The sequence below is a fragment of the Marmota marmota genome, unplaced genomic scaffold (assembly GCF_001458135.2).
Source record: "Marmota marmota marmota unplaced genomic scaffold, marMar, whole genome shotgun sequence".
Taxonomy (NCBI): Eukaryota; Metazoa; Chordata; class Mammalia; order Rodentia; family Sciuridae; genus Marmota; species Marmota marmota.
The window spans coordinates 11,681,681-11,706,311 of NW_026000222.1; the positions used below are offsets into that span (position 1 = coordinate 11,681,681).

Here is a 24,631-nt window from a genome sequence, read left to right on the forward strand (position 1 = left end):
GTGTGTGTGTGTGTGTGTGTGTTACCAGGGATTGAACCCAGGGGTGCTTAACCACTGAGTCACATCCACAGCCCTTTTTCATATTTTATTTAGAGACAGGATCTTGCTGAGTTGTTTAGGGCCTTGCTAAATTTCTGAGGCTTACTTTGAACTCAGGATCCTTTGCCTCAGCCGCCTGAGTTCTTGGGATTACAGACATGCCCCACCGCACCTGGCCCATCCTCAGCCTTTTACAATTTTTATTTACTATTATTAGTAGTAGTACCAGGGGTGCTTAACCACTGTGCCACATCTAACATCCTTTTTTATTTTTATTTATTTATTTGTTTGAGATAGGGTCAGGCTAAGTTGCTTAGGGCCTTGCTAAGGTACTGAGGCTAGCCTTGAACTTGCTGTCCTTCTGCCTGAGTCTCCTGAGTTGCTGGGATTGTAGGCACACCTGAAAAGCCATATATAACTTTTTAATGTTTAAATTGCATGTTTTTTCTCCAGCCACCTTTATTGTTGTGGGAGAATTATCAGTTTATCAGCAGGTATTTGAAATGGAGTAAGCCCAGTGGAGTATAGGAAGCATCTTCATCGTCTAGAATGAGGGAAATGATGTGAAAGTGCCAAGGATAATATGATAAATGAGCTCTGAGCAATAAGAGGGCATTATGAGTAGGAAAATCAGGTATGATTTGGTGAGCTAGATATTAGAAAATAAATCAGATTTGACGGAGGTGGAGGTAAAAGGCATTTTAGGCTGGGCATAGTATCGCACACCTATGATCCCAGTGACTCAGGAGGCTGAGGCAGGAGGATCGTGAGTTCAAAGCCAGCCTCAGCAATTTAGCGAGGCCCCAAGCAACTCAGTGAAAACCCTGTCTCTAATAAAACATAAAAAACGACTGGAGATGTGGCTTGGTGGTTAAGTGCCCCTGGTTTCAATCCCTGGTACCAAAAAAAGGGGGGGGGGCATTTTAGGAGGAGAAAATGCACCAAAGTGTTGGATTCCCTTACAGAACAAGAATCAGAACTCATTTTTGCTGTAGCTTAGGTTATTAGATAGGGGTAGGGGCTTGGACTTTAATGAAGAATTTGAAGAGGAAAAAAAGCTTTATTTGGTAGATTTGGGGATGTTTTACAAGGGATATTGACAAATTATATCTGAAGGTTGGCGAGATATATTGGATTGCAGGGAACAGAATGTGGTAGAAGGAATGATGTGTAAAGGAAAGGAGATCAGTGGGGAAGTTATTCTGTTATCTTACAAGTAGAGGGCATATGTTGAGCAATGGAAATGAAGATGAGGTGATGGAATCAAGAAATACCGTTGAGGTGAGTTAAGCAGGATATGCTAACATAATAGAAAAAAAAAGAGAGAGAGAGAGAGAAGGGAAATAATACCAAAGCTTACTATGTTCAAGCTGGATCTGATAGGCATTGTTAATAAAGTGCTAGTAACAGGAATGGGGAAGTAGGAGGAAGGATAATTTTGATATGGAGAGTGGTGAATTCATATTTGGATGTTCTGAATTTGAGAAAAGGCAACATCTTGGTAAACATCTCTTAAGACTTTCTTGAAGTTTACAGGTTTGATGATTTGTTAGGATGACTCATAGAGACTCAGTATATACTTGTGCTCACAGCTATGATTTATTATAGTGAAAAGATAGAAAGCAAAATTAGCAAAAGGAAAAGGTTCCAGAGGCAAAGTTCAGAGGAAATCAGGTACAACCTTCTAAGAGTGCTCTGCCAGTGAAGTCTGTAGGATGTGCCTAATTCCTCCAGCAACAAATAGTAACAACACAGATGAAGTGGTGTCATGCATGCCTGTTGTAGACTCAGTGCTTAAGGTTTTCTTTTTAATTTTTTTCTTTCCTTTTCCTTTCTATGTTTATTCTTTATCGCGGTCCTAGGGAATGGACCCAGATACTCACGCATACTAGGCAAGTGTTCTACCACTGACCTACATCACCAGCCCTTTTATTTTTTATTTTGAGCCAGGGTCTCACTAAGTTACCCAGGTTGGCCTTGAACTAATGATCCTCCTGCCTCAGCCTCTCAAGTTTCTAGGAATATTTGCATGCACCACCATGCCCAGCTATCATTCCTTTTCTTAGGTTGTTGAAGATACAGGAAACATTTTTGCTCATGCTTTTAGCACTTCTGCTTTGAGCAGAACAGACCAGCTCTCTGAATATAGTTCTGCAGTACTTCTTGTCAGACTTTCACTAGGGAGCTTCTGTTTTGCTCAGAGGCCTTCCTTTGCTTAGGTCATTTGCTTACACTGTTTCTTTTTATTCCTATTCAGATGAGCAGTTTGCAGATCAAGGAAGAGAAGGTCAAACCAGATACCAATGGTGAGTCACTAGAAACCACAGGCTAGGTACAAATGACACATGTGTGTCTGCTTTGCACTCACAGCTGCAGCAAGCCATGACTCTTTTCTTCAGTGTAATATTTGGCAAATGCCAGAGCTGGAATTGAGAGTCCTAAATTAGAATTCATTACTAAAGGGGAATATATCAGTTTTTAACTTTTTGAAAGTATGTCTAGGTTTAAAACTCAAAATATATAAAAATATACAAGGCTTCCTTCCCATGTTGCTCCAATGTTTACCCTGTTCCTACTGCCACGTGTGTTTATTTGCTGGGCCTGCTCTAACAAGGTATCACAGAGCTGGGTGGCTTAAACCACAGCAGTTTATTGTCTCACACTTTGGGAAGCTGGAATTCCAATATCAAGGTATCAGCAGGGTTGGTCTCTGCTGCGGATTATGAGGAAGACTCTATTCTGTTGCCTCTCCCCAGCATTCTTGTGGTGTGCTTGTAGTCTTTGATGTTCCAGCATCACCCCATCTCTCCTTTTATCTTTACCTGGCATTCTCTTTGTGTCTGATGTCCAAGTGCCATCCCCCCTCCTTTTTTTCCTCTTTTGGCAGTGCTGAAGATTGAATCCAGAACCACAAGCAGGCTCAGCAAGTGCTCTGTCACTGAGCTGTGTCCCTAAGTTTCTCTTTTATAAGGACTCATTCTTATTGGAGCAGGGCACACTCTGATCTTAGCTTAAATTTTTATATTCTCAGTGACCCCCATCTCCAAATAAAGTTACTTTATGAGGCACTAGGGGTTAGGACCTGAACATATGAATTTTGAGAGGACACGATTGTACCCATAACATATACCATCCCATAAGTAACCACTGTTCCTGGATTTTCAGTAGTCTTCACCGGTTTTTTGAGCAAAGCAAATACAAATATAAATTCTCCCTTTTTTCTCCTGTCACCATCATGGTGTTTAATCAAACTTAGAATTTTTTTTAGTTTATTTTTTAGTTTTAGGTGGACACAATATCTTTATTTTATTTTTATGTAGTACTGAGGATCAAACCCAGTGCCTCACACATGCCAGATGCGCATGCTACCACCTGAGCCACATCCTCAGCTCCAAACTTTTAGAATTTTGCCAGTCTAAAAGGTAAAAATTGTTGGATTGTGTTTGCTAACATAATGCTGTATTTTAATTTAGGATAATTCAGAAGTGATATACTCTGGTCACTAAGTTAGCTTGAATTTCTATACACAAAGAATTGCTAGATATAAAATCCATTAAACATAAAGAAATGCCAACTATTTATATTTGGGTCACTTAAATAAGTTTTAGTGTTTCTGTTGTTCTACTTTTTTTTTTTTTTGGCAGGGGATGGGGTACCGGGGATTAAACTCGGGCTCTCAAGCACTGAGCCACATCCCTATCCCTATTTTGTATTTTATTTTATTTAGAGACAGGTCTCACTGAGTTGTTTAGCGCCCAGCTGTTGCTGAGGCTGGCTTTGAACTTATGATCTTCCTGTCTTAGCCTCCCTAGCCACTGGGGATTATAGGTGTGTGCCACTTTGCCCAGCTATTGTCCCACCTTTTTTTTTTTTTTAAACAGCAACTCTTAATTTTTTTTTTTTTTTTTTGAGAGAGAGAATTTTAATATTTATTTTTTAGTTCTTGGCAGACACAACATCTTTGTTCGTATGTGGTGCTGAGGATCGAACCCGGGCCACATGCCAGGCGAGCGCACTACTGCTTGAGCCACATCCCCGGCCCATATTGTCCCACCTTTTAAGTTTAATATTTGCCTGTTTAGTGACATGTGTTTTCTTGTGTAGGTGTTATCAAAACCAGTACCACTGCAGAGAAGACAGATGAAGAAGAGAAAGGTAACTACTTTTTGAAGCCCCATGGCAAGAGATGGAATATGACCTGGCGCTTGCCTTCCTGGACCCAGAGGCTGAGTTATGAGATCAAGTTGAAGAGGAAGACTCAGCAAAGGAGATTGAGAAGTAGCAGTCAGTGAGATAGAGTGAAAATCAAGAGCATGATGTCCTAGAAGCCAGAGGAAGTATTACAAAAGTAGGGTGTCGGCTATGGGTAAAAAGTTGATTAAGAGAAGAACTGGAGCTGGCTGTGGTAGTACTTTTCTATAGTCCCAGCTACTAGGGAGGCTGAGACAGAAGGATCACTTGAGCCTGGGAGTTTGAGGACAGCCTGGGCCATATGGTGAGACCCTGTCTCAAAAAAGAGAAACTAGAAATTGACCATTAAACTGATTTTGTGGTGTGGAAATCATTGTTGAGCTTTCCAGGGACTATTGAGGTCAAATGGCGAGGTTTAAAAAAAAGAAAAAAGCTCATTCATTGTACAATAGAAAGGAGGGAAAGAAAGCAAAATGAATATAGACAGCTCTTTTATGGAATGTTCCAGAAACTGGAGTAGTGAACTCTAACAGTAGCGGAATGGGGATTGTGAGGTAAAGGAGGAAACACATTTATGAACACAGATGTTAAAACAGGCTCACATGCTCCTAGGAATGGTCCAGTAAAGGGGGAAAGTGAAATGCATGAGAAAATGAGGAGACATACCCTTGTGGGCAGGAAAGAATGAGAACTTTCAGATAAGCAGAGGCTTAGCCTTAAGAGCACAAGCTGTTTATCTAGGTACTAGATGGGAGGTGGAGGATAGTTATGCAGATGTGGGTAGATGTGTAGTTGTGGTCATGAATGGGAATGTGGAGAAGTTAAAAAGTTGAGAAAAGAGGAGTTATAGCTGGAGGTTTGAGAAGAAGGATAAACGAGTAGACTATGAAGACAAAGACTTGCTGGGCAACTCAGCCCATTTGAATCTAGTGGTGAAGAATTTAAAGGGAGAGCGGGGCATGGTGTTGCACACCTGTGATCCAGCAACTCAAGAGGCTGAGGCAGGAAGATCACAAGTTCAAAGCCAGGCTTAGCAATTTAACAAGACCCTAAACAACTTAGCGAGACCTTGTCTCAAAATAAAAAAGGACTGGGGATGTGGCTCAGTGATTAAGTGCCTTTGTGTTCAATCCCTAGTACTAAAAACAAAAAAAAAAGGAGGCTTGTCAGTGTGATCACGTTTTTCTCCAGCCATGCTTGGTTGCCCAGGTGCTGGTGCAGAGGTGCAGAGGGGAAGAGTGGGCTCTTACAAGGGTGGGGTTTGCCTGGTGAGTATGGAGAAAATCTGCTAGTTTCTTCCTGACAGAGGACAGAGCTGCCCAGTCTTTACTCAACAAGCTGATCCGAAGCAACCTTGTGGATAACACTAACCAAGTGGAAGTCCTGCAGCGGGATCCGAACTCCCCGCTCTACTCAGTGAAGTCTTTTGAAGAGCTTCGACTGTGAGTATCCATGGCTTTGAACAACTTTTTTCTTCCCAACTATGCCCCTATAAAACTAGTACCTAAGGAATTCTTGTGGGGATTTTACTTTTTAATTTGCTTTAAATTTTTTAATGTATTTACTTCTCTGAGTAGGTAATAATGCACAATTCAGAAGTCAAAACGAATGAACAAGTTTACAGTGATGGTCTCCTACCCCTTTCTTGGCTATCCAGTTCTCCTGGTTGAGATTTTTTTGAGACTCCTTCTCTCTTTGTGGCCCAGGCTGGCCTCTAACTCCTGGGCTCAAGGGAGCTTCCCATCTCAGCCTCCTGGGAAACTGGTATTAAAGGTGTGCACCTCTGGGCCTGACTTTCTTGGTAGAGATTTTTAATGCCACAGATTTATTCATCATAGCTGAAAGTCTCTTTTCTTTTATGCTCTTAGAACTTTCAATAAAATATTGGCTGACAGGTGATTTCTGGATATCAGGAACATTTCTTATTAGGTAAGCCCTTTTGTTAGATTGTAGGGTATACAGTCTTAAGAACAGTTTATCTGTGTATAGAAAGTCTGTGAAAAGAGCCTGGATTCTCAGTATTAGAGTGGAAAGCAAATTTTATTGTTTCTAAATTTTAAGAAAAACCCAGAATCAAGCCTTAGGTAGCCTCTTCCTGGTGTGCTAAGAAAGCCTTTTAATATTATTTTAAAAGGTAGAGAATTAGGGCTGGGGATGTGGCTCAAGCAGTAGCACGCTCGCCTGGCATGCGTGCTGCCTGAGTTCGATCCTCAGCACCACATACAAACAAAGATATTGTGTCCGCCAAAAACTGAAAAAAAAAAAAAATTAAAATTCTCTCTCTCTCCCTCTATCTTTAAAAAAAAAAAAAGGTAGAAAATTATGAGTCATTCCACATGCTTTGTTTTCTTCAGTAAATTAGTAGAATGGTATTTATGGATGATTGCTTCATGTATAAGCCGCTGTGCAGGTTTTTTCTAGGAGTACATCACATACCTACCATTCTTGCTGTCTGCCAGGATCCAAATCATAGACAGAAGATAGCTGGTGAATAAGAATGTGGTGGAATAAATGGATTATTTGCCTTTGTTTAGAAAAATCTAGTGTGCCCCTCTGGGCAAATAGAGGCTAAATTCCTGGTGCCTAATACCACTGAGTAAGACACATTGAAAATAAGAGCTAACTAGTTGTTAGTGAAATGTGTTTGTCTGTTTTTTGTCACTGTGACAAATATCTGAGAAAAATAACCTAGAGGAAGAAAATTTTTACTTTGGCTTACATTTTCAGAGATTTTAGTCCATGTTTGGCTGGCTTCATTGCTTTGGGCCTGCGTAAGACAGAGCCTCATGGTAAAAGGGTGTGGAGGAGGAAACCTGCTCAGCTCAGGGCAGCCAGGAAGCAGAGAGAAGGGGAGAATGGAAGGAATCACTGATAAAATATATTTCCCAAGGACATGCCCCTCAGTGAGTTACTCCTTCCCACCATGTCCCACCTGCCAACAGTTTCCATCACCTCCCAATAGTTCATTCACATAGTTAATCCATCAAATGTACTAATCCCCCAATGAGGTTAGAGCCCTCTTGATTCAACAGTTTCTTAAAATAGCCCTATCCCTGGATTTTGCTGCATTTGAGACCAAGCTTTCAAAATACAAGACTCAGGACATTTCAGATCTAGATCATAACACAAAGTAATTGTGAAGAACATGTTTTTTTTTAAAGTGTAACTTTTAAGGTTTTCAAGAAATAAACTTTTCCTAGCCTCAGCAAGTTCGTGAGACCTCGTCTCAAAATTTAAAAAAGGGCTGGATCAGCCACGCGACCAGCACGCTAGCTTCATAATAGAGGTTCGAAAGCATAAAAATTAACTAGTGAGTTTTAAAATTAAAGAGACATAACTTTCGTTACCTTATTTGCCCAGCTCAGAGATGGCTCCTCCTAGCTCCTGCCTCCAGCCACCTAATGTGGTAGTGAGGTTAACACAAGAGGCCAGCGAGAGAGGGAGCACGCCAGGGAGTGAGCTTTTATTGGGGAACAAAAAATTCAAGGGAAAATTCCATCCAATGAAGGTCGAGGGGGGCAGCATTCCAAGGTCAGGGTCAGTGATTGGTCTTCAGGTCAGTGGTCAGGCACACCCCCACACGGACAGCCCTCGAACCTGAGACAGGGTGGGGAAGGCTCTGACATGGTGTCTAAGCGCCTCTCACCCAGCCAGGGAGGTAACTCAAATCACGTGGGAGAATGGCTTCCCACAGCTGGAGATGTAGCTCAGTAGTAAAGCACTCCTGAATTCAATCCTCAGTACCAAAAAAGGCAAGTTCTTTCTAATTCAATTGTTGGAAGTCAGAAGAAGCAAAGAACAGGAAGTAGGTCACCTAATGTCCTTGGGTCAGTTGTTTTGTCTTGGTACTTGGGATTGAACGCATGGGGGCTTTACCACTGAGCTACATCCTTAGCCTTTTTAATTTTTTGAGACAGGGTCTCATTGATGATTTACTTAGGTCCCTGATAAGTTGCTGAGACTCGCCTCCAACTTGTGATCCTCCTGCCTCAGCCTCCTGAGTTCCTGGGATTACAGATGTGTGGCACCATTCCCAGCATTTGGGCTGTTTATTTAAAAGATTTGAAATAATCTGAAAAATAAAAGAAATATAATAATCCAGTGAAAGCTATCAGATTATATGAATCCCAATTAGGTATGACTTTGTTCCTTGATAACTAAATAAGAAGCTGCTTTATTTTCCCAAGAAAAAATACCAAGCATTGGGTTTTTTTTTTTTTTTTTTTTTAAGTTCTGCATATCTGAGAAACATGTGGCAGCATTTGCCTTTTAGAGAGCCTGTTAGCCTCCAGTGAAGGCTTCGAAAACAGAAGTCTTGATGCAGTTTGGCTTTTCTTCAGAAACAATCTGGTGTGGTTTTTGTCAAATGTCCTGTCAGTCTAGAGATAACAAAGAGCTCATTGTAAATGGAATATAAGGGTAGTTTAATTGATATTCTTTTATGCAGCTACTTATATAAGAATTTGGTGCTTTTTTATTTTTTACTTTGATTAAACATAATTAAAGTCATCTATTCTACATTAGCTATTAGAAACTGGCTTAATCAATATTCTTACCTCTTGGTTGTCTAGTGTATTTGCAGAGCTGGCTTTAGAAGGAGTGTGGAACACAAAAGGACTGTGATTCAATTTTAAATTTTTGTGTAGTGTTGGGGGTTGAACCCAGGGCCTCACACTTGCTGAGCAAGCACCCTACCAGTGAGCTATATCCCCAGCCTTTGAGGCTCAAGTTTTAACATGTGCACCAAGAAATAAAAACTGAAATCCATTCTCTAAGAAGATTTCTATGTCTTAGCAGTATTGCAAGAACTATTTATTTTTAGATATTTCTTTTATAATTTATTATGCTATGAATTAGTAAATACTGCTCTGCTGTACGCAGGGAACACTTGTCATCCAAGACCAGCCGATTTGTGGGTCTGCTAAAAGCATGAATTTCTCCAAAAAAGGAAACCAGTTTTTATTTTATGAATTGTATAATAGTTGCAGATTAAAATTTAGTAGGGTTAGAACAAATAAAAAAAATGTATTGGACTGGGGTTGTGGCTCAGTAGTAGAGTGCTTGCCTAGCATGTGTGAGGCCCTGGGTTCAATCCTCAGCACCACATATAAATAAACAAAGTAAAAAATCCATTGGCAACTAAAAAATATTTTTAAAAATACAGACACACACACGCACACACACACACACACACACACATACACACACATATATATATATATATATATATCTTAATCTTAGTAGGTAAAGATGGTGGTTTGAGTTGATTTTAAATAGTATTTTTTAAGGCATCATTCATCATTCCTTGCTAGATGTAGGAAAAGGTAAGATTAGAGGCCTTTAAACTAGTTTCAACTATTTGAAACCCATCTTGTCTTTGCTTTTCCTCCTAGGAAGCCACAGCTTCTCCAGGGAGTCTATGCCATGGGCTTCAATCGACCATCCAAGATACAAGAGAATGCGTTACCCATGATGCTTGCTGAACCGTGAGTGCAGACCCAAGACCCCTCTTCCCAATCTGATTTAACTGAAATTAAATTTAGCTTTTATTATCTGAGTACAAAATGGGTAGTTTGGGGCAACATATTTCTTCTGGAAAAGAGCTTGGGCAAGTACTGAGAACATGGATTTAGGCATAGTTACTGTCTTTCCCGTTTAGCACTAAAGACTAAGAGTGCATTATTTTACACAGTTTTAAAAGTTGGGGGAGTAGTGGTTGTTGTTACAGGGAATTGAACCCAGAGGTGCTCTACCTCTAAGCTATACCCCCAGCTCTTTTTTAAAATTTTTTATTTTGAGAAAGGATCTTTCTAATTTGCTGAGGCTGACCTTGAACTTGTGATCCTTTTGCCTCAGCCTCCTGAGTTGCTGGGATTACAGATATGTGCCACCATGCCCAGCTAAACTTGGGTTTTTAAAAATTGAATTAGCTAGAGTACGAAGAGCCTTATCCTACTAAATAGCCTTACCTTGCCAAGTAATAAAACAAGGCTCCAGGGCTGGGGTTGAAGCTCAGTGGCAGAGCGCTTGCCTTGCACGCGGGAGGCTCTGGGTTCGATCCTCAGCACCACATAAGAAAATAATAATTAAAAATAAAGATGTTTATTTAAAAAAAAAATAAGACTCCAGTTGATAGTCAGTGCTCCTGTCTTAACTGTCCCTTCATGTCCTCTCCCACCCCCTCCAAAGTGAGCTCCAGCCTGAAGTGCATCATTATCCCTCAGGTTTCTTTATACTTTCACTAGATATGTATATGTCGCTAAACTCTGAGGAATAGTTTGCACATTATTAAAGTTTAAGTGGTGTCATACTTTATGCAGTATAATGTTTTTTCAACATTATAGCTGAACATTTTAGTTTTCTTTTTTTCTTTCTTTGGTTGTTCTTGGGGTGGGTGGGTACTGGGGATTGAACCCAGGGATATTTTACACTGAGCCACATCTCCAGCTCTTTTATTTACTTAAAAATAATATTTTAGTTATAGATGAACACAATACCTTTATTTTATTTATTTACTTTTTGGGGGGCGGGGAGGTATCAGGGATTGAACTCAGGGGCACTGGACCACTGAGCCACATCCCCAGCCCTATTTTGTATTTTATTTAGAGACAGGGTCTCACTGAGTTGCTTAGCGCCTTGCCGTTGCTGAAGCTGGCTTTGAACTCAAAATTCTCCTGTCTCAGCCTCCTGAGCTGCTGGGATTACAGGCGTGCACCACTGCGCCCAGCTGTTTTATTTATGTACTTTTATGTGGTGCTGAGGATTGAACCTAGTGCCTCATCACGTGCTAGGAAAGTGCTCTACCACTGAGCTATAACCCCAGCCCCTTATTTTTTATTTTGAAACAAGGTTTTACTATGTTGTTTAAGACTTCATTAAGTTGCTTTCCCCCACCCCCATTAAGAAAGAATAGACAGGCATATTTATAATCCCAATGACTTGAAAGGCTGAGGCAGGAGGATTGAAAGTTTGAGGCCAGATAGGACAATTTAGTGAGGTTCTGTCTCAGTAAAATTTAAATGAAAGGACTGTGAATGAGCTCAAGTTAAGAGTGCTTGCCTAGGGGCTGGGGATGTGGCTCAAGTGGTAGCACGCTCGTCTGGCATGCGTGCGGCCCGGGTTCGATCCTCAGCACCACATACCAACAAAGATGTTGTGTCTGCCAATAACTAAATAAATAAATAAATAAATAAATAAATAAATATGTTTTTTAAAAAAAAAAAGAGTGCTTGCCTAGGGCTAGGGTTGTGGCTCAGCTGTAGAGGGCTCACCTACCATGCGTGAGGCACTGAGTCCGATCCTCAGCACCACGTAAAAATAAAATAAAGATATTGTGTCCGCCTATAACTAAAAAAAAGAATATTTAAAAAAAAAAGTGCTTGCCTAGTATGTGGAAGGCCCTGGTTTATCCTCAGTGCTGCATTACCCACCCAACCCCCGCCCCCCCCCCAAAAAAAATAACAAGATGTGAAAAGGGAAAGTGCAGAAGGAGCCAAGATCCAAGACACATTATGGCTCAGCAGAAAATGGGGACTTGTCTGGCACAGATCTGCTCTGTACTTTTGATTTCCCTGGAGCCCTTGGGATATAAAACTAGGGCACTTTAGTTATGCTAGAGTCAAGAATGAGGATTTGCGTGTGTTTGTGTGTGTGTGTGTGTCAACCCATCTAAAACAATCATTATTTCCTTGACTATTTAAATTTTTAAATAACATATAAAAATATATTAAAGTAATTTGCATTCAATGCAGAAGATCTAGATAATACAGAGAAGCATAAAGAGGGAAATATTCCTTCTACCCAGAAAGAACATTTTGATATTTTATTATGTTCAACCAATATTTATTTCTTTTTTGCTCTTTGTCGATCCAGCCCACAGAACCTGATTGCCCAGTCTCAGTCTGGCACTGGAAAAACAGCTGCCTTTGTCCTGGCCATGCTTAGCAGAGTAGAACCAGCAGACAGATACCCTCAGGTGAGGGCTTGGAAGCCTGGGGGTGGGGGCTTGCCTGCCCTGGGAAGGAGCCATTTGGTGGGAGGATTAATGAGAACCCTGACCTTTACTGACAGCCTAGGCCATGGCTCAGGCAGAACAGATTAACATACAAGGCCTCAACCTAGTAGAATTCATTTGAAAGCAGCATCTTACAAAGGCCTCCACCATGCCATGGATCCCATCAAGCTAGGGCTCCCTACTGAAAACTTCAGTCCACTATTGGAAAGTAGGAGGTTGTGACTCCCTGCATTGTTCAAGTCATAATAACTACATACTTGTGTTAGAACCTATTTTCTGTTACTAAACTCATCCTGTATGATTTTTCTGTCAGTGTCTGTGCCTCTCCCCTACATATGAATTGGCACTTCAAACAGGAAAAGTGATTGAGCAGATGGGCAAATTTCATCCAGAACTAAAGCTTGCTTATGCTGTTCGAGGCAATAAATGTGAGTATGGGGAATGAGATCCAAACAGTGAGCAGTGGGGGAAGATAGCTGCATATTTGGATTTTGAAGCTGAGAACATATTCAGCTTTTGAGGGTACAAAGAATTTTTTCTTTTTCTTTCTTTTCTTTTCTTTTTGCACCAGAGATCAAAACCAGGGCCTTGGGCTGGGGTTGTGGCTCAGCAGCAGCAGCAGCACACTCGCCTAGCACGTGTGAGGCCCTGGGTTCGATTCTCAGCACCACATAAAAATAAGTAAACAAAATAAAAGTATTGTTTCCAACTATAACTAAAAATAAATATTAAAACAACAACAACAAAAGAAAAAAAAAACAAAAACAAAAAACAGGGCCTTGCTCATGCCAGGCATGTGTTCTACCCCTGAGCCACATCTCCAGCTCATATTCAGCTTTTTAGATCAGTCTCACCCTAGTGCTTTTACTGTGTCTGTTTAAATACTTGCTGATGTGTAAGCTGTACTTTCCAATCCCCTGCCTCAGTCCTGGGGATCAAACCTAGGGCCTTGCACATGCTAGGCAAGTGCTGTACCATTGAGCTACATCCCTGTTCCTCCTCTCTAGTTTTAAAAAAAATTTCAGTTGTTAAACAAAAGCTCATGAAGTTCCTAGAGTCTTCAGTTCTTCATTGACAAGATGGAATTTTGAGTTTGGCATCCATAGTTCTGGAACTACCTAGTAAAGAGGTATTGAATTAGCAGGACTGGGGATGGTAGGTTGGGGTCAGATCCCTTCCATTAACTGTATGAATCAGCCCTAATAAGAGGAAACTGAGAGCATGTATAGTTAATACATTCATACTCAAATCAGAAATCCCTCCTTCAATTCTTCTATGTGTGCTGTAGAAAGTATGGGTTAAAGTGAAGAGGGGAGCATGGGAGGATTTGAAAGATTCCTTAGGAAATGGGTCATTAGAAAGTATCAGAATAGGGGATGGGGTTGTGGCTCAGTGGTAGAATGCTTGCCTAGCATGCACGAGGCACTGAAGAAAAGAAAGTATCAGAATATGTAGAACTTCTACAAATCAATAAGAAAACAATCAATCTACTAGGAAAATGGACAGAAGAGGCCCAATTGAACAGCCACTGCACAAAAAGGAATTCAGATGTCTAATAGACATGAAAAGATGATGAGCCTAATTGGGCTTCTGAGAAACAAAGAAATGGAAACCTTATGCCCCTCTAAGCTGAGAAAAAATTAAAGTATCTGATAATACTAAATATTTGTGAAGACAGAACTGAAGTGCACGCACACTCCTGGAAGGGAGTATACATTGGTATAGTCGTTTTAGGAAATAGTTTGGCATTACAAAATCCCCAGCAATTGGGGAGGCTGAGGCAGGAGGATCACAAGTTCAAAGCCAGCCTCAAAATATAAAATAAAAAGGGGCTGAGGATGTGGCTCATGGTTTAGCACCTCCAGATCAATCCCCAGTACCAAAAATAAAAAAACCTTGGGGCTGAGGTTGTGGCTCAGTGGTAGAGTGCTTGCCTAGCATGTGTGAGGCACTAGGTTCGATTCTCAGCACCACATGTAAATTAATAAATAAAGGCCCATCAACAACTAAAAATATGTATATATTAAAAAATAAAAATTAAAAAAACAGAAAACAAAAATTGAAAAGAGAGATATTCCCTTGTCCCCAGCAGTTTATAATTGCTTATATAGAGCAGCAGTTCTCAAGTTTTTTGGTTTAGTATTCTCTTACATTCAATATTATTGAGGAAAGCATTTTTTATTTTTGTAGGTTATATTTATTGCTATTAACCATAGTAGAAGCTAAAACTGAGAAATTTTAGAAGTACTTATTAATTTAAAAATAACAGCAACAAACTCACTACATATAATGTAAATAATTTTTTCTTAAATACTTTTTAGTTGTCAGTGGACCTTTATTTTATTTATTCATATGCAGTACTGAGCATCAAACCCAGTGCCCCACACATACTAGGCAAGTGCTCTACCACTGAGCCAAAACCCCAGCACTATAATAAGTATATTGCCAATACAAAATTAATAAGAATGACATTCTTTTTTTTTTTTTAATATTTACTTTTAGTTGTAGTTGATTGGACACAATATCTTTATTTTATTTATTTTTATATGGTGCTGAGGATCGAACCCTGGGCCTTGCACGTGCTAGGTGAGTGCTCTACCACTGAGCCACAACCCCAGCCCTGACATTCTTATTTTACATCTTTTAGCAAATCTTCTCATATTTGCTCATGTATTTGTTTTTAAATTTATTTATCTATCTGTTTATTTTTGCAGTGCTAGGAAATTAAGCCCAGGGCTGCTCTACCACTGAGCTACACGCCCAGCCCTTTTTTTTCTTTTTTTTGGTACTGGGGCTTGAACTCAGGGGTATTTTATTTAGAGATCGGCTCTCACTGAGTTGCTAATAAGCACCTCACTATTGTTGAGGCTGGCTTTGAACTTGCTATCCTGGCTCTTCTTTTTCTTTTTAAGACAGTCTCACTCTGTTGCCCAGGCTGGCTTCAAACATATGATTCTCCTTCTCAGAGACCTGGGTAGCTGGGATTACAGGCATGTGCCACCATACCCAGCTAATTTAAAATTTTTTTTTTTTTTTTTTTTTTGTGTGTGTGTGGTATTGGGGATTGAACCCATGGGTGTTCTACTACTGAACTACATCCCCCTTCCCTTTTATTTTATTTTGGGACAGGGTCTTGCTAACTTGCTAAGGCTGGCTTTGATCCTCCTGCCTCAGCCTTCCAAGTAGCTGGGACCAAAGGCAAGTGCTTCAAACCTGGCTTTTTTCACTTTTAATAATATGTTTTGGAGATTATTTCATCTCAGTTCCTAAGTATCATTGGTGTCATACATTGGGTGTATGTTATCTTACTCATCATGTTTTGTGTGTATTCTGTTTATTTATTTATTTTTTAGTTTTAGTTGGACACAATACCTTTATTTATTTTTATGTAGTTCTGAGGATCAAACCCATGGCCTTGCATGTGCTAGACGAGTGCTCTACTGCTGAGCCACAACCCCAGCCCCTGTGTGTATTCTTGCACATGTTACTTCACACATAAACTGTACTTGCAGGATTAATTTCTAATAGTGGAAGTGTTGGTCAGTGGGCACATAAATTAGAAAATAAGATAAATGATTGTAACAGTTTCAATTCCAACCAGCTATAGTTTAGGATAATGTAGTATTTTGTTAATTTAAGAGCTCCATATTTTAGGAAAATAAGCTACACAAATAGAATGTCCAGAGACCAGAGAATAGAGCAATAAATGTTGCCAGTTGACAAATAAATTTTGTCACAACTACCAATAAAGGAGGAACTAAGTGAGTTATGGGTGAATGGATGATAGAAAAGGAAGAAGAGTAATCATAAAGAGAATTGTATGATGTTAAGTTATAGGAGAATGTACAACATTTATTGAGGGTCCATGGCATGGAATTTAATCATGATCACAATGCCATTCTACTCGTTTCACAGTAGAAGAAACTAAGATTTGAGACAACACTCAGGTGTGTTTTGAAATCTGAAATTAATTTTTTCTACTAGTCCTGGAAGGATAGGCAAGACTTTGATTTCCAGAGCTGGCTTTGCCTATGAAATACCCACAGAAAGGACTGGGGATATGGCTCAAGTGGTAGCGCGCTCGCCTCGCACGCATGGGGTGCTGGGTTCTATCCTCAGCACCACATAAAAATAAAATAAAGATATTGTGTCCGCCTAAAGCTAAAAAATAAATATTAAAAAAAAGAAAAGAAATACCCACAGAAAACATTTCATCTCCACAGTGGAAAGGGGTCAGAAGATCAGTGAGCAGATTGTCATTGGTACCCCTGGGACTGTCCTGGACTGGTGCTCCAAGCTCAGGTTCATTGACCCTAAGAGGATCAAGGTATTTGTTCTGGATGAGGCCGACGTGATGATAGCCACTCAAGGCCACCAAGATCAGAGCATCCGCATCCAGAGGTAAGAACTAGAGTGAGGAGGAAATTCAGATGCCCCTCTTGCTTCTGTTGCATTCTTTCTTTCTTTCTTTATCTTTTTCTTTTTTTTTTTTTAATATTTTTTAAGTTGTATTGTGTACAATTTTATTTATTTATTTTTAAATTATTTATTGTTTTATTTATTTATTTTTATGTGGTGCTGAGGATTGAACCCAGGGCCTCACACACGTTAGGCAGGTGCTCTACTACTAAGCCATTAACTCCAGCCCGCTGTTGAATTTTTTACTCTGATATTTGAAAAAGCAATTGTTTGGTGGGCCATTTTCACGTCAGCACTGACCATCCTCCCAGCCTGGGTTGGGAAAGGAGATCTGGGACCCTAACCCACCCCTATGCCACCCTGGACCTGCTTCTTCTCTCTATCCCAGGGATGCTGTATAAAGTGCCTGGGTCTAACCTTGCAGGATGCTGCCCAGGAACTGCCAGATGTTGCTTTTCTCTGCCACCTTTGAAGACTCTGTGTGGAAGTTTGCCCAGAAAGTGGTCCCAGACCCCAACATTATCAAACTGAAGCGTGAGGAGGAGACATTGGACACCATTAAGCAGTATTATGTCCTGTGCAATAACAGAGACGAGAAGTTCCAGGCCTTGTGCAACCTGTATGGGGCCATCACCATCGCACAAGCCATGATCTTCTGCCATGTGAGTAGCACTTGCAGGGCTGCCCCGCCCCCTTCCCCTTTAGGAAAATAAGCTACACAAATAGAATGCACAGCTGCACCTCTATGCTGAGGAGGAGCAGGTTCCAGTGTGTGCCAAGAAAGGAAGTAGTTTTTGAAAAAATAAGGAGACAGTTTCTGAGATACATAGGGTAAACAGAGCTCCCTGTACTGTATATCTTATTTGTACGTGATATGTTATTGGAAAACGTGAGAATAAGCTGATATTTGTGGAAAAATAAGAAATTTAACAAGATGGGTGGTTATAAAATTAATATACACAGTTTCCCAACTGCAAACAAGAAACATTTGAAAAATGGAAGAATAAATCACACACATAAAGCAAAATGAACAAATTAGGAGTAAATATTTAAGATCTCTGGGGGCTGGGGCTGGGGCTCAGAGGTAGAGCACTCGCCTACCATGCGAGAGGCACTGGGTTCGATTCTCAGCACCACATAAAAATAAAATGAAGATATTATATCCACCTATAACTAAAAATAAATATTTAAAAAAATATTTAAGATCTCTGAAGAACACTTCAAGATGATACTAGAGGCTGGGTGCAGTGGCATACACCTGTAATCCCAGTGACTTGGGAGGTAAAGACAGGAGGATTGCAAGTTCGAGACCAGCCGTAGCAATTTAGTGAGGCCCTGAACATTGTAGCAGGACCCTATCTCAAAAAATAAAGAGCTGGAAATATGACTCAGTGGTTAAGTACCACTGGGTTTAATCCCTGTTACCTTGAAAAAAGAAAATGGTACAAATGCCATGGATATGAGAATATAAGACTAAGACAAGTCATTCTCTTATTGAAAGATCTGTAACTCTGATTAGCTTTGCTTTTTTTTTTTTTTAAGCAGTAAAACCTCTCCCCATCTCCACTTCAGATTAAAACATTTTGAAAAAAAAAAAAGTGGAAAAAATTAAAAAAGTACTTTCATACCCCACACTGGTCAACATCTACTTTTCTCTGTCTTTATGTCCCTTTTTTTTTTTTTGATGGTGCCGGGGATTGAACCCAGGGCCTTGTGCACGCGAGGCAAGCACTCCACCAACTGAACTATATACCCAGCCCCCTGTTTATTTTTATTTTAATTTTGAGACAGGCTCTTCTAAGTCACTGGCCTTCAGCTTGGTATGTTTCTGCCTCAGCCTCCAAAATTGCTGGGATTACAAATGTTAGCCACTGAACCTGGGGTGTTTTTTCTTTTTTGCTGAATCATTTTAAAGTTAGTTGTAGACATCATATATTCAAAATGTTTACTAAGAATGAGATATTCTCCCACTTGACCACGGTACCACCTTCATACCCTTAACAATGATACAATAACATTTTCTCAAATACAGTTCATATTCTACCTTCTTCAGAAATGTTCTTCATTGCTTTTTGTTGTATTAAACCTATAAGTCAACCCAGGATTGCTTACATTTAATTGTCATATCTCTTGAGACTCCCTTAATCCAGAACCATCCCCTGACCTTTCTGAATGCCTTTCATCACATGGACATCTTAAGAGTCTAGGCTCATAATCATAATTTGTTTGATTTTCCCTCTTGTTTTTGTTGTTTTGGTGGGTTGGCTTCTGTTTTCTGTGGGGGGGTTTTATTTGCAGTGCTGGGGATTGAATCCAAGGTCTAGCCAGCTACTCTGCCATTGAGCTATATCCCCAGCCCTTTTACTTTTTGTGATAGCCTCTTGCTACATTGCTGAGGCTGGCCTTGAACTTATGATCCTCCTGCCTTAGCCTCCTAAATAGCTGGGATTATAGACATGGGCTTCTGTGTCTGACTTTCTCCCTTGTGATCTATATAAGTTAAATACTTTTATAGTAGTATGGAGCTGAGATTGTAGCTCAGTGGTAGAGTGCTTGCCTTGCATGTGTGAGGCACTAGGTTCGATTCTCAGCCCACAAAAAAAAAAAAAATGATGTGTCAATCTGAAAATCTATATAAAAATATTTTTGTAGTATGAACGTTTTTGTAAAATTACTACTCAGGTGACATAGTTACTTCCTATTGTACCACATCAGATTGGCAGTTTTAGGAAATTTAACCCTTCAGGTAGAGTCTTCCAGATCAAAAACAGTCTCTTTAGGTACCTTCATTTCTCAAATAATTTTCCTTCCAGACCCGCAAAACAGCTAGTTGGTTGGCAGCAGAGCTCTCAAAAGAAGGCCACCAGGTGGCTCTGCTGAGTGGAGAAATGATGGTGGAGCAGAGGGCTGCTGTGATTGAGCGCTTCCGAGAGGGCAAAGAGAAGGTTCTGGTGACCACCAATGTGTGTGCTCGTGGTAAGCAGAGACTATCCTGGAATCCTAGGCTCAGGCATCCAGCCCTGTTAGCAAGAGGAAGTCCTTATATCCAGGAGACTTGGATGGTCTCTAGGAGCCCTCTGGGGTTGGCGGGGATAATCCTTTTCAGGAGAGATGGGATTTCCCTCGAGTGATGGGAATTTATAGAAGCCAGCAGTCATGCCTAGGTACAAGGAGACACTCAAAACAGAGTCAGCTCTTTCCAGGGCATCTCTAGGTGTTTGGCTGTGGCTGTGTCTTCAGACTCTTGCGTGTGTAGCAAAGACTTGCTTTGTGATTTCATGGTTTTAGTACCTGCAAGGTTCTGGTACGTACGCCAATATGTGTCCTCTCTTGTGCCTGCACCCCAGAGGTGACCTGCTGCAGACTCTCCCTCCACCAGAGTGGGTGCATGGCTGACCATGTCTTTGGCCCTGACTCCTCTGTGTCCCTCCTTTGTGCAGGCATCGATGTTGAACAAGTGTCTGTCGTCATCAACTTCGATCTTCCTGTGGACAAGGACGGGAACCCAGACAACGAGACCTACCTGCACCGGATTGGGCGCACTGGCCGCTTTGGCAAGAGAGGCCTGGCCGTGAACATGGTTGACAGCAAGCACAGCATGAACATCCTGAACAGAATCCAGGAACATTTTAGTGAGTCCCCAGAGGGTCTCCTGCAGGCACCCTGTTTGTGGTGGATGTGGGGAAAGGGGAAGTTTTCCTGTGGCCCTGAGAGAGGCCTTTGTTCCTACACATGCTCCCTCCCTTCCCTTCTACCATTGGCTGGATGGGTGTTCTCAAGGAACAAACATAACGCTGGGGGCTTAGGGGCTCTAATGACGATTCCCCTGTGGCCAGGCTGAAGGGCCTGGGCTTTTGGATGTTGGTCAGAGCTCCCTGCTCAGGCTCTGGAAGCCTTTGGGGTTAAGAGGAAGGAGCATTGTAGTGGCCCAAAGAGCGGCCCATTCTTGGGCAGGGTCTTGTATCTTCCCTTTTCCTACTACACTGTCCTTGTGGGTGACTTCAGCTGTGTCTCCATGGCAGCCCCATTTTGATCTCTCTTCACATCTTTCTTTTCCCCCCAGATAAGAAGATAGAAAGATTGGACACAGATGATTTGGACGAGATTGAGAAAATAGCCAACTGAGAAGCTCTACCAGCCGCTGGTGCCCGCCCTCGGGGCTGCCCCTGCCCAGGAGACGAGTGCTTTCATGGCACAAGCCTCAACTGTCACCACAAAGACAAAGGCATGAGGAGAGAAGCTACCTACCTCATTTTAAATTATGTTTGGACTTGACAAAAATGTGTGCAAATAATGGGAGACAATTGAAATTTTGCATTTTGGAAATAGTCCTAAATTCCCCCCTTTTAAAATATGATTTTCCTTATCTTTATAGTAATCTGGTTGCTGATGGTAATCACTTATCCAGGGCCTCCCTACCTACTGTCTTTCTGGCAGGGGGGCTTAGGACCAGCCTACAGCCCTGAAGAAATGACAGGTAGATGTCCTCAGGAGAGGCAGGGCAAGACATGAGTATTGTCCCACACCATGGGTGGAGTGAAGCCGGAGGCTTCTGCACTGCCCCTCTCCTGTACTTGTTGTGAATGTTTCTCCTACCCTCAAATATCATCCTGCTGGTTGCTTTACCTTTGCTGTCTGTCTGCATTGGAAGCTTCCCTCTTTCTCCCTGATGAACACCATGGCTCCTTTTATGAACTTGAGATTTGGGAAGAAGCATGGAAGTCAGTGAGATTGTTTTGGCACGAGTGGTCAAATTCTTTGAGGATCTGGGCCTGCTTTCCCCTTTCTATTTCTCCAAATACTGTGGGTCCTGGTTGTGGCCACCAGGAGACTTGGCCCAGTTAGCTAGTTCTTATCCATGGGGTGTCATGCGGTGCCTGGAGCTGAGCAGAGTTTGGAAAGGAAGTTGTGACCAAGTGAAACTCTAATTATGCTGTTATCCATAATAGTGGACTTTTTTGGGTACTTAATTCATACATTATATGTATGAATAAGGACAGATAAATTATATGCATCATTCATTATAAGAAATTTTAAAGTAATTATGAGAAAGGCTTTACTAATCATGATTTGTTATTTGTATTTTTCTGCTTATTAGACTAATATATGCTCATTAAAAATATGTGCATCTATATATAATGTGAAAATGCTCCCTGCCCTTCAGTAGGGGGTCATATGCCTTCTATGCAAAAGCAACCCAACTTTCTTTTGCAGAAGTATGATTGTGCTCTTTGTGCAATTATGCAGTCTGCTTTTTTACTGGTCACCATGTCTTAGACATGTTGACCCATGTAGCATACATCTACTTCACTCTGGAAAATGGCATCACTCCAGCGTGTAAGCAGTCCTGGCATTTATATCCTGGTGGCTCCAATGATAGGCACTGGAAGTTTCCAGCGTGCAGGGTTACCCACAGTGCCACAGTGAATACTTTGTCCTTGTCTTGAAGCACTGGTAAGAATTGCTCTAGGATATATTCCTGGAAGAAGAACTGCTGGGTCAAAGAATGGAAATATTTAAATTCCTAATACATTGCCAGTTATTCCTGCCAAAAAGCTTTTTCCTATTTGTTATTACAGTAATACAAAAATACTTATTTACTCTTACCTACTTGCCAACTTTATTTTTAAAATGCCAGTCTGAGTAGCAAAATGTCATTGCTATTTTTTTTTTTTAATTTACTGAGCCTTGGCAAATTTATAGTTTATTGGATAATTTTATTTTCTCTTTTTGAAGCTGCCCATTCTTGCTTTACTATTGGGGTATAAGTCCTTAGTGGGTTTTAGCTCCCTGTTCATGCTGGGGCAATTAGACTTTGTTTAAGTGATGGATGTTTTCTTAGTGTTGTTTTGTTTTGTTAATTTTTTTTTAGTTGTTGATGAACCTTTATTTTATTTATTTTTATGTGTTGCTGAGAATGGAACCCAGTGCCTCACACATGATAAGCAAGTGCTCTATCACTGAGTTACAATCCCATCCCCTTCTTCATGTTTCTTTACAAGTTCATTTTTTTAAACATGCCACACAAAAGTTTATTTTTAAGTGGGTAGGGATGGAACCCACTGTACATGCTAGGCAAGTGCTCTACCACTGAGCTATCCCCAGTCCAAAAGTAAAATTTCAATGTTAAGATTCCATATTTTTGAGAAATTTGGATTTTATGTTATGACTAGAAAAATTTTCTTCATACTATAAAAAATTTACTCATATTTCCTGTATAGATAATTGTTGAGCAATACATTTTTTTTAGTTCTGTTGACCTTAAAATGTCATTAGCTGGACCAGGCACAGTGGCCACAAGCTTGTAATCCCAGCTATTCAGGAAGCTGAGGCAGGAAGATTACAAGTTAAGGCCAAGCTGGGCAATTTAGCAAGACCCTGTCTCAAAAAAGTTTAAAAAGTAGCTTAGTGGTAGAGTGCTTGCTTAGCATATGCAAAGCCCACAGTTCCATCCCCAGGATGCAAAAAATAAATTTAGGCAGACATGTGGTGTGAGTTGCAGTCTCAGCTATTCTGAAGGCTAAGGCAGGAGGATTGATCCCCTTCCAGGGATCAGCCTGAGCAACATAGTGAGAACTCAACTTAGAAACAAGTCATTGTAGGACTGGGGATGTGACTCAGTGCTCCTGTGCTCAATTCCTGGTACCAAAAAAAAAAAAAAAAAAGTCATTGTTTTGTCCACTGTTTGGCTGTGGGAGATTTTTGTTCCATAGAGGGTGAGTGTGTGGCAAAGCTGTTGCTGTTGGTGCATGGCCAGAGCTTCATGGCCCCTGCATGAATGGACAAGAACAGAAAAGGTATCCATGGGAATGGATGTGTGTGAGGTTGTGAAAGACTGAGGGCCTTATGGGAATGTAGTGCAGGAGAGAGGATGCAAGTGCACAGCACAGCTGGGCATCTGGGAGAACTTCAAGAAGGGGTGAGGGAGGAGCAAGGTTACAGCAACAGGCAAGGGGAAGTGGTGTGGTGATGGGGGCCAGGCCTGCATGGGAAGAAGTGGGGGGCGGTGGAGAAGACAGGAAGCCAGACAGTGGAGCAACAGGTCTGCTCTGAGCCACAGAGCAGTGGTATACAGAGTGCGAAAACAAAACTACCATCTGACTCAAAAACAAGTTGAGTGTTTCTGTGGATGAGCAATGGAGCAGAAATGCCAAGTGGTGGGCAGGTCTGAAGCTGAACACTTGCTGGGCCCAGTAGAGAAGTGGACTAGGCTGTCAGATAACTGCTCTGAAGGCCAAATCCGAGCAGCCCCCCTGTTTGGAGTCAACTCAGTACACAGTACTTTCCTGCCCCTGTTCAGGAGTCCACCCATGCCTTATTTACTTTATGTATTTATTTGAGTCATTTTTGTAATGAAGATGCATTACAATTTTAATGTATAAAAAGAAAAGGTAGGGCTGGGGTTGTGGCTCAGTAGTAGAGTGTTCACCCAGTTCACATGAGGCACTCACTGGGTTCAATCCTCAGCACCACATAAAAATAAAATAAAGTAAAAAATAAATATATATTTAAAAAAAAAAAAGCAAAATCAGCAAAGGATGACACTCAGACCCTTCCAAGTGCAGTTACCAAATGATTTTTCTACTTCACAAGCTCTTTCCTGTAGAGAAACCATCCTGCCAGAAACTGCCTGCATTATTCTCAGGAGCAGAAACAGGAAAGGTATTCATTCTGTATCCTGAGGGCCATGCTGGTCTTGATACCAATGGTTCAGCAAGCTTCAGGGGCAGAGAGGGATCCTCTTGCATTTTTGTGTGTTGGTTGTTACCCAGGCATAGACTCACTGCAGAAGCTGTTTTTTTTTTTTTTTTTTCTGAAAGAATGAGAAGGAACATTGCTTTTTAATTCACATTCAAAAAAGAATAATTTGATTTTTGAAAATATAGTTTTAGGACTTTATCCTTCCCCTCAGTTAATAGAATGATGCTTTCTTATTTCACTGAACAAATCACAGGAGATAGCTCCTTG

At 40.9% G+C, this 24,631-nt stretch overlaps 1 protein-coding gene across 2 annotated transcripts in view; it reads left to right on the forward strand.

The window, feature by feature from the left end:
- Positions 1–22,269, forward strand: part of Ddx19b (DEAD-box helicase 19B) — a 61,517-nt gene extending 39,248 nt beyond the window's left edge. The window contains exons 2-12 of one of the 2 annotated variants that reach the window (XM_015496086.2): positions 2,297–2,345; positions 4,144–4,194; positions 5,537–5,672; positions 9,624–9,716; positions 12,103–12,205; positions 12,558–12,672; positions 16,468–16,645; positions 17,088–17,325; positions 19,477–19,639; positions 20,104–20,295; positions 20,727–22,269. In XM_015496086.2, the coding sequence (XP_015351572.2) occupies positions 2,297–2,345; positions 4,144–4,194; positions 5,537–5,672; positions 9,624–9,716; positions 12,103–12,205; positions 12,558–12,672; positions 16,468–16,645; positions 17,088–17,325; positions 19,477–19,639; positions 20,104–20,295; positions 20,727–20,788 (1,380 nt within the window). In that variant the 3' untranslated portion in view covers positions 20,789–22,269. Of the gene's footprint in view, positions 1–2,296; positions 2,346–4,143; positions 4,195–5,534; positions 5,673–6,098; positions 6,160–9,623; positions 9,717–12,102; positions 12,206–12,557; positions 12,673–16,467; positions 16,646–17,087; positions 17,326–19,476; positions 19,640–20,103; positions 20,296–20,726 lie in introns of those variants that run through there. The other variant, XM_015496087.2, reaches the window with a different exon arrangement.
- Positions 22,270–24,631: the final 2,362 nt, after the last annotated feature.